This window comes from Protopterus annectens, chromosome 9.part0 (assembly GCF_019279795.1).
Source record: "Protopterus annectens isolate FY-2018-M chromosome 9.part0, PAN1.0, whole genome shotgun sequence".
NCBI classification, from domain to species: domain Eukaryota; kingdom Metazoa; phylum Chordata; order Ceratodontiformes; family Protopteridae; genus Protopterus; species Protopterus annectens.
In genome coordinates this window covers 587,538,861-587,549,621 of record NC_056743.1, presented here as the reverse complement: position 1 = coordinate 587,549,621, position 10,761 = coordinate 587,538,861, and the positions used below count along the sequence as shown (strand labels likewise).

The window sequence follows — 10,761 nt, the reverse complement described above, 5'->3', positions numbered from 1 at the left end:
AAAAAAGTGCTGGTGTCACTATAAAGTGCTCTGCGTTTTATGGAGAACATTTCAATAACTGAAAAGTGAGCTTTTTTGGTAACTCCTAAAGTTAAGGCTGGAAATCTGGAACCCTCATCTCATTAGGGCTTAAACTTGCCCCTTTAAAAAAGCAGGAAAGCTGTAAAAGATGGAAGGGCACTAAAATGCATGGAATAAGAGGAAGGCTTTCTCATTACTGAAAAGCAAACAAACCTCTCATACAATTTGCAACAGGTAACAGATTATGCACTTGAATGTCTACCAAAAAACTATCCCATCACCACAGGGTCAGTGGTGAAGGCTGTACACAAAAGTATACACTCAGCACATGAAGCTGCACTTACAATTTCAAATTATAAAATAAATTAAAACAGCCACCAACTGATGCAAGAAAAGTGTCATGTGTATATGTGAACATCCACAAAAGTAAAAACAGAAAAAAATGTATCACTTTCAAAACAGACTAGTTGTTCTCTCAATCACAAAACAAAAGTATCTGTACCACATACTGTAAACTCCAATTTAAAGGCTAAACTTTAATCCGCAGTTAGAATCAGCTTTCTGCATGCTGAACTGCATGCACTTTTTAGTACAAATAATTAAATTACAGAAGGGGATAATTTCAGCAAAGAAAAAAAAAACTTTTTAAAACTATAGCCATTCTTTCCTGGCTTACCTATCTTCAAAGATAAAATGTCACATGTCTTGTAACAAAAGTCACTGTAAACTTTAGGAGAAAAAAATATTAATACCCACTATCTATTTTTCTTTTCTTCTTTTTATGAAACATTAGTATACATTCCTACTTGGAGATTAATGTTAAAGGAAATGGAGTCAAAATATGGCAAATTTACAGTCATTCTAAGGACACAGTGGCCATGTACACACAGACATTTTATTAGACTCCAAATATTGTTGCATCTCAATCAAGGTTGTTTACTAGCTTCTTTGATGGTCTTCCAACTGGCGTCAGCGGTGCATGCTTTTAACAGTGTGCCTCACTGCAGCTTGTAGAATTTCTTTTCATCAAAACCTACAAAGAACCGAAATCAAAGTTCACCCTTCAACTTTTCATATAAATTCTCTTGATCAATCTGGTCTGCCTTTTGATACCAACGGTGACGGGCAAGAAGAGCGATATTTCTAGCGGCTATTGCACTCATTTCCATAGCACTGGCTGCCCATTCAATGGAGTTCAAGTAGTACATGTTGTCATGAAGAATTATGGGAGGAAATAATTCTTTGGGAACATAGTGAGGGTATGCCAACCAAGTTCTCTCAAACTTACTGCTGTAGGACACAAACAGCAAGTTTAGCTGCTGCTCTGTCAGTTGTTCAGGAGAAAATATCTTCCACACAGTTGGTTCACTTAGGTTAACCTTGAAGTCTCCAGATGCACTCACTGGACTTAAAGCACCAATACTATTGATAAAATTTTTGGTGCTGTCTGTGGTTAAAATCTCAGTCAAGGTAAACTCATTTGGATTTTTGTACCCAAAAAAAGATACATTTAACAATCCATGCACTAGGGTAGTGACAGTCTGATGGTATTTGCCGCTGAAGTCACCAATGGGAGAAGAGAAGTTAAGAAAACTGATGTTTGCCATGTTCTTGTGCAGAGGAGCTGCAAGAACAATAATGTCATACAGGCCATAAGATGACTCGGGCTTCTCGTAATTCAGTTTGTACATGGAGATAGTACCTCCTGCAATTAAAAAAATATATCTTACATTAAACAAGTGACAAGAAAAAGTGTTTCACTACTAGCATAAAACAGTAGAGAGACTGAATGAGCCTTCAGTGACCTGCATCATCTTACTCACCAACTTGATAATGCTGTTTACTAAATAATCCACAAGTGAAAAACACAGTGCCTATGATGATGTCAGATCACAATGAGAACTTTACAGATAAACGTGTTATGGCTAAACTAAACCTAACACACCTTCCATTACATAGCTGGTTTACCTGAGCTACGCAGGAAATCAAGACTTTCAAGTGCAGACATCTTATCCTTTGTGGAGGTTTTCCTATCTGCAGTGCTGACTAATATCTGATGAGGAATTAAGTAGCAGGAATGCTTCTCAGTACTGTCTCAAATTCTTACTTATTCAGAAACATATATAAATTACCTATTTGTAATGCATTTTATTTTGACATGTGCATTCTAGAGAAAGCTGGGCTACTGTCTTTTGCGCATGCATAAAATTCTTTCCTGTTTCTTAACCAACTGTACCACATTTGTAACCCTGATAATTTCTTAACTCATACTCCAGTGACACTTCCAATACTTTAGGACCATCCTAGTGACACTTCCACTTGCCCAAAATCAGTTCATATAGCTGTCATTCTACATGCAATCTATCACAGGATTTCACTTTAAAGCTTACATGATGGTCAACACAACTGCACTGATAAAACTATGTCTAGTGGAGTTAAATATTAAATGCTGTTCATAAAATAACTGTATTGTCATCATTTTCACATTCTCTAAATATGTAGACAGCTAATCAACACAGCAAGAACTGTTCTGCATCATATGAAACCTCAGGGCTGGACAAATAAAATGCTTCTGGCAGAATATTTGTAACTGTAGTAGTTCCTGAAGTATTGTACTGTTGGCAAAAAATACAAACATTTAAATTTACTATGTTCACTGTGGCTTATAAAATCTAGTTTAAGACATAAAATCCAATAACTTTCACTACCGTAAAGACAAGGGAGCCCGCAGGATTTTTTGCAGGGGAGGTGCAAACCCAAGCCCCACCCACACAGCCCCACCCCCTCTGCTGTCCCGCCCACTCCTGAATTACAAATGTGTCATCTGTAGCATCAAGTTTGATATAGGTCAAATGAGCTATACTAGTAGGGGGTACTTCCTTTCCTTAATGTGTGCTACTTGCACTTTGCTAAACATGATTTATCATCAGCCTAGTCATTAAAATACGCAAGTGTTTTCCAAGTTGTGCCAACTGCACAAGTAAAACCATCCTCAGCAAGTCCAAATTTATTGCCAACAGTAGTAAGCAAACCCATCTTCTTACATGAGGAACACAAGTCTCCAAAGTTATAATGTACTGTACCTTAATATACACAACGCATTTAGTACATTGGACAAGATATGCAATACTTCAGCAAATCAATCAATGATACACATTTAAAGGATGCATTTTCAGTGACAAAACAATTAAAAGTAAAGAATTATAAATCAAAAATATATAAATCAATAGCAGAATTCACAGACTTTTTAATAACTAGGAAATGTAAGTCAAATTGTATGAAGGAATCACAATATAGAATTTAATATAAAATAAAGTGCACTGAACTAACCTTTTATTCTGACCTACAGCACCAGTTTTGCATGTGACACTGCTAAACATCTATAACTACTTGAGCTCGCAAACACTTGTGGTCACGGCTCAAGTTAAACATCACTTTGGCATAAGGTATGGAGTGTCATACCTACAATCTGTACAAAGTTATAACTAGCTAGGCCCTTTATAAGCAGAAACACTCTAGCACGTCAATCTGTCCCTTTCTTCCAACAAATAGTTAAAGAATCAGAGGTAAAAAAATAAAATATATCACATAAAGGATACTCCTACCAAGCAGTTACACAGAAAACCACAAAACATTGAATGGCTAAAGATAGTCTGCTCATCATGCAACCATTGTTATCATTTTTGTTTTAAACTCCAAGGACATAGCAAAGCACAACACTCCATTAACACATACTTCTAACTATTAAGAATGACAAAACATCTACATATAAATTTCATATTTCTCTCTTTCTACAAAAAACACATTCAAATACATTAAAGATGTAACACTGACAATGAAGAACAAAGTTTTTTCCCTTTAATTTTATATTGCATCCTCACTAGTTTTGTTTGCACTCAGTTTTATCCTGTAATGGTTTCTATATTTATTTCCTTCCACCAAAGTAAGTAATTAACATCTCACCTTATTATCTCAGTACACATCTTTACCACCTCAAACTTAGCTAATGCATCATATTCCCATTCAGTCTTCAGTGTAGTATATCTTCAAGACTGTGCAAAGGAAATGTCTAAGACTTTCTAGATGCTATGAGTTTCTTCCAGAACTGTGCCAAAGAACAGGATCTCTCAAGAACCATACTCAGATTAGCATTCCCCTCTAGAACTGTACTGCAGCAAAAGATGCTACTTCACAGGGATAGCTGAGCATTGATCTTTAGTGTCCCCCATGTGTACAACTACTTTGTGTCATGAATTTCAACCGACTTTCAGCAGAGTAAAAATTCAAGAAACCAGTCCAGTGAGAGTGCATCTTCCACTGTATTATCTGCTTCTCTGTATGATGCACAAGAGCCAAAAGCCTCTCTCTAGCACATGATCAACTACATCTTTCAGACATACTAAGACTTCCCAATTTTAAAGATCTTATTTTGCTAGTCTCATTGCAAACCCATTTCATTAACCTGTACTACCACACCTCAATGCAATGCTTCTTTCTATACAATGGCTTCACAGATTCACAGGTTCTGTACTCTGTTGCCATACTAACGGGTTTACAGATCTCCTTTTACAGTATTAGTTTTCCTGAAACATTGGATACTCCTTCATATTCACTATAATAGTTCTATATGGCTGCACTTATAACTACATCACATAGCAAAGGCCATTACAGTACTCATAACTACACTATATTTTAATGGTCACTACAGTATGCATTACTACACTATCCTACACTGTAGTGATTAATATAACAGAGACACATGTTTTTAAACAGCCACACAAGTAATAATTACATCACGGCAGGATGGAAAAAAAATCATAGCAAATCAATGTTCCAATTACTCAGCACAAATTTAATCACAAAGTAAATTACATTCCTAAATTCATATAATGTTAGCCCTTAAAAAAAGTTGCAATAAAGTTATTTTAAACTTAAAAGACTTCAGTCTACATCTCAAGAAATTCACGTTTCTGGTGTGACTGATCAATCTGGAAAGGATATGTGCAACCTTCACAAAGTCGATTACTTTTTTTATCATTTTAAAAAATAAGTATTTTTCAATGTCATTGTTGTCACCAGGGAGACTAACAACCTATGATCGACAATTCAAACAGTGGCTCTGAAGAAAGCAACTATAAAGCGTGCAACCTTCTAAGCATACAGGACTTTGAACTAGTAGAATCTATACACAAAAGCTACATCAAAAGCTACACCACTGAGGAAATTTACTTTGGCAGTTAATCTGCGTTGTACAGAAATACACTATCCTACTGGTGTTAGCTTTGACCAAGGTAAAAACTTGAGCCTACCCAGCCTTCTTTAAGTTAAGACTTTAAGCTAGTGTCCACATTTCAGTGTTCAAACTACTGCCAGCACAAGGAAAAAGGAAGTGGCTTGCCTAGGCCAATTAATGTTAAAGCAACCAACATTGCTTGCCTCTCTGTGGCGAGAAGTTATGAAGGAAAGTCTCTAAGTGCCACAGCTGGAAAATTCAAGTTTGCTCCTACCTTTGTGGAATCCTTCTCTGCTCCTGAAATGGCTTGCTTGCTCGGATTCTAATGGCAATACCCTCTTTCTGAACACAATACAGCATCTCTTCTGGCGCCCATCTGAAATTCAAATTCCGCGCGCGAATGCAGAAGATGAAGACGTAAACAATCGATCGCATGGCATGTATGGAGAAGACTAAAGCAAGCACCTCTGTTTGTACGATTGGATGCAAAGGGCGTTTTTAAAGAAAAACGCCCTTAAAATTTTTTTTTTTAATTAGAAGTAAATTAATCTCCTGGCCAGCCGATTCCAGGGGGGTACAAGTGCACCGCCTTGCACCTGCCTGCGGGCGCCCTTGTGTAAAGATTAGTTTGTGTTAAATAGTTTGCCATTTACACCACTTTATTCTATAGGTTTATACTAGGCTAAATGATCACTAGCGTCTTTACTACCCTAGCCATGCAACCCAACCAAGTTTTGTCTGAGAGTTCCTTGGATACCTATATGGTACATATCATTTTTTCCATCATTTTGCATGTTAGACTTGTCAGACTGATGGGTCTGTAATTCCTAGGACCATTTGATGGTCCACCCTTATGAACAGGGATGACCACTGTGGCCCTACATTCACATGGCACACAACCTGCTTTGAGGCTGTAGTTGAAGACTACCTTAAGTGGTCCTGTTGGGTCATGATTTAAGCTATTTAGGATGCAACTGGCGATACTACTGGAGCCCAATGAAGCAGTATTTTTGGCCTTAACGAATGCATCCAGGACCTGCTCACTGTTAACAGTTTGGGAGGATACGCTAGAAAGAATTTCAAAAGAGGTAGTGGGGGAGGTAAGAGCTAATTTTATCAGCTAGCTGATTTGCTATGTCACTCTGGTCAGTGAAGGTTGTGCCACATTTACCATGAGTTCTGCACACTGCCAAGTATTACCCTTCAAGCTCTTGACATATCTGAAGAAGGCCTTGTGGTTGTCCTTAGCCTGGCATGTTATGCTGACCTTGTCATTGGTCTTGTTGGACTTTATTAGGCCCCTTAGTTTCACATTTAGTTGAAACAGAGAGTTCCTGTTTCTATGAGAGTTGCTCTTACTTAGTTTGGCCCTATGTTTTTCTTTTGTCATATAGTCTGTAAAGGTAAGGATTCCAACAGTGTGGTTTGTTTTTGCAGTTAGATCTGGGCTTACTTCTGGTAGGCATGGCAGCTTCACTGCAGCCATTTACATGTTTGTACAGCGTTTCTACAAATACAGGAAGCTGTATTCTCAGGGTTTGGGGGAGCCTTGAAGTTTGACAAAACTGTCACTTAATAGGATGTAGTTTGCTTTAAATCATTCCTAATGTTTTGGGGTTAAGTTGGGTTTTCTGGATTGATTTTTATTTCGAAGGAAGACAGCTTTGTGGTCCAACTTGACCAATAAGGATGTGATTGGGGGGGGGGGGGCTGCAATGCTCTCCCATGTTCGCGAGTACTAGGTCCAATATGTTTCACCCTCTGGTTGGAGAGTGCACTATTTGGTCCAGGGTGTTTGTGTTGATAAAGTGCAGGAAAGATTTTGTCTGCAAGTCAGAGGCAGCGTAGGTTTCCCAGTCTAGAGATGATATAGTTAAAGTCTTCCACGACAAGGGAATTTTATAGGATGGCAATGCCTCTAGTAGGTCTAGGCAAGAGTTGTGAGCTTTGTAGATAACAGAGGGTGGCCTGTAGCTGGCCAGGACATGGTAAAGAACCTTGTCTATGGAGAGTTGAATGTGGATGAACTCCAAGGCATCATCCTGTTTAACCAACCTAGAGCTGTATTTTCTGCCAACACACCTTTTGCCCCTGTTAATGCTGCTGTTGGTCTAAATGCAAGGAAGGCACTGTAGCCCCTCCACGTTTGGAGTATTTTCAGCAGTTTTAAACCAAGTCTCAGTAACAACACAGATGTCTACATTTCTCCAGAATGAAGAGAGCTTGTAGGGTGTGGAGTTTCCTGATTAGGCTCATAGCAGTGAGCAGTAACACTTTATGGTTGCTTTGAGTTTTTTCTTCTTCTACGTTGGTAGATCTGTCATTTTGACATAGCCTAAAAAGACGCTAAGGGGTGGATAAAGTTTTAGCCAATATCCTAAAGCCCAGGGGAAACATGTGCAGACAATCCTTGGCAAAGCAAAGTGGTCTGTTAACCATGTCTTCCCATGCTGACAGATACTGGATTCCCCAGGAGTGAACCCCACGAAACTAAGCCAATTATTAAAATCAATATTTTTTTGTTCATACTGTGGCATCGTCCGTGGTGAAGCTTGAATGCTGCTCAATGCAAGGCACACACCCGTCTGTGACACGTATTCAAAAAGCTCGATAATGCTCCTCTTCATACAGACCAGGGAGGTACACCTCAAGTCATTTACACCCACATGGACTACAACAGAATCATAGTGGTACCTGTGGTGCAGTAATGTTAGTGCATGCATAACACTGCGGATCTTAGCCCTAGATAGGTAACTAACAGTTATCTTCCTGTTGTCCAGCATGGTAAAAGGAATGTGTGTGTGATGAACAACATAATCTGTAGAAGACTGTGTCTGACTGCCTTATGGGCTTTGTTCTTGATGGATCATTAGGGTAGGCTTGTGTGAAGTGTTAGGTGTTGCTTTTTGTGTGTGCTTTAATGATTGCTTAGGGTAGGTGTTGCAGTTTGATAGCTTAGGTCGTCTTTGAGGTTTGGAGAGATTTCTTTTAAGTGGCTCAGCATAAGAGTGTGTGTGTGTGTGTGTGTGTGTGTGTGTGTGTGTGTGTGTGTGTGTGTGTGTGTGTTGAACAGCATGTGTGAAGGCTGCAGTATGCATGTTCTTGCCAACCTTTGTAAGTGAGAGTTCTGCCTCCAAGAAGTTATGCATGTACATATCTCTTGTATACTGTGGTTTGAAATATTAAAAGGCTGTCCGAGTACATAAGACAATTGCTTTACAATGTCTCAGAATGCCCGTATCTACCAAACTGGCCACAAAGACATTAGGATATTGCAAATCCATTTTGTCAGGACCTGTATTAGGGTTGGGTTATTATGGCTTTACAGGCAGGTCACATGAGTGGTGTCTAGGGTAAAGGCTAGATGTTGGACAGTGCTATGACCTTAATGCTGTGCGATACTCAAACTAGCTGCCCTAAGCTCAGCTCCACACAAAGCCTTTCTGCGTTACAGGTTTAAGTCCTAGTTTTACAGGTTTGCTACGATACTTTTAACTGCCACTGAGCTGTGAACAGCTCCATGAAAAAAAAAAAATGACCTAATTTATAGCAGACAGAAAGCTGATAAATAATCCAGTGCCCTGTGGCCAATAAATGACTACACTGAGCTCCCTGAAGTGCCTCCCAATTACAGAGAGACCAGGTAAACAGCATCAGCCTCAATATGGATGCTCCTTGAACTTCTTAATGTAAAAGTACAGCAAAAGCAGCTCTCAAGTGCAGATGACCACCCAACTAAATCCCTAAAAAGGGCTCATTAGATGATAAAACAATCTCACTTTAAGAAGTCTGGTCAGCCTAAGCTGGAAAACGTACAGGGAGGCTTAATTTCTACCACTAGTATAGCAGTCCCAGACTTCTTAATGTAAAAATACACTTTGGTTAGCCAAAAGAGAAAAGGTATCAAGAACACAATCACATAAATAACTAGCTACAAGTAACTCACTTTAAGCCTACTTGTGTGTTTTCCAACTCTTGAGAGAATGGGCTACCTTTCTATGACTAGAACTGCAGTCCCAGTCTTCTTAATGTGAATATGCACTTGAGTCAGCTGGGAGTGAAAAGGTACCACAAACAAGTCTAACAACTAGGTATGATTAATTGTAAGGCAGTTCAAAGGCAGACAAGTCATCAGTGAGGAACACACACACTAAGACAATTTCAAAGTACACTTACTCTTTAAAGTGAGGGCCTTGCCAGTTTCAGCTGTCGATAACCAGTAATACAAGCAGAAGAGATAAAACTGGAAGGAACTTATACGGGCAGGTATACAGAAGATGAAAGTGGAAGGAGCTTTCAAGGCCAAATATACAGTAGGGGCAGGCAACTCAAAAGCCTCCAAGTATAAAGGCACAACAGAAATAGGGAGGTTGGGAGGGAAACAAATTCACAAAAACACAGAGGACCAGCACATATAACGAACTTAAATGGCTTATATGCACTTCCCTACTTGTAAAATGCACTCCAAATGCTTTATTATCAAGTTTCCAACTTTCCAGCAATCCTGAGACTGAGATGGCAGACTATCATGTAATATAAAATACCAAGGGGGTTGAGTTAATTACCACAGGCTCTAGTTACAACTAGCTACAACAAATTCTGAAAGACACCCAAGCCCAGCACAGAAACCAAAAAGCAATGCAGACTAAAATGCCTTAAATTAAGAGCTTTAACTTCAGATAAAGAGCAAACAAAAAAAAAATGATTTAAATGGCAAGAGCAGTGCAATTATAAATGTAGTTTAAATGCGTGTCCCTGGATGCAAAATGTAGTCCAAATGTACATGCTGTTTCATTCCAATGAAATCTAGTAAATGTGTTATGGACAAAAGAGCTTATAAAAACATTCTTTGATTATTTATTTATTTTTTTTTGGAGTTCTTTCGTGGATTCCCCACAGACAGTCTGTCTTTTTGTTATTCCATCTTTGTGTGTTAATCTTTCACACTGTAGCAATTACTTTTGTAATGGTGCCCTCCACATTTATGCAATGGTTCAAACTGATTTTACTGTATAAAAGCTTTATGTACTTGCTAAAGTATATTACTTGTAGTGGAGCTTTTCTCCTCGGGCTTCTACTGAAAATGGACATGTATCCAGTAAGACTAGCCCAGTCAACAAATGTAAAATAAATAAATAAAACAAACTTCCAAATTTCCAGCAGTTCGAAAACTGATGGAGCTACCGATATGAACATCTGTTTGAACTGTGAGGATACCGTGAGTTTTACAAATGGCTCAGGATGCAACCTTGGAGGTCAAATTACAAAAACTTCCTGAGCTCCACTCAAGGAAACAGGTTAACACCACTTTACCAGCCATTATTAATTTTTTTTTAGATATAAATTCCTGTATAAACAAACATACATTGTGTGGATGTATCTACTGTAACAGATGTACTAACACTACAACTGGCCCCAACAAGCCACTTGACTTAAATTCAATGAAAGTGGATCTCAGGACAGGTTTACTAAAAACATAGGTGCAGTCCACATGGGACATGCAGCCT

General features: G+C 38.6%; 1 protein-coding gene across 1 annotated transcript in view; it reads right to left on the bottom strand.

Annotated features, from left to right (window-relative positions):
- Positions 1 to 537: 537 nt before the first annotated feature.
- The window catches only part of PCYOX1 (prenylcysteine oxidase 1), a 179,440-nt gene continuing 169,216 nt past the window's right edge, over positions 538 to 10,761 (bottom strand). The window contains exon 6 of the mRNA XM_044083129.1: positions 538 to 1,726. Coding sequence (XP_043939064.1) covers positions 1,071 to 1,726 — 656 coding nt within the window. The 3' untranslated portion in view covers positions 538 to 1,070. The remainder of the gene's footprint in view (positions 1,727 to 10,761) is intronic.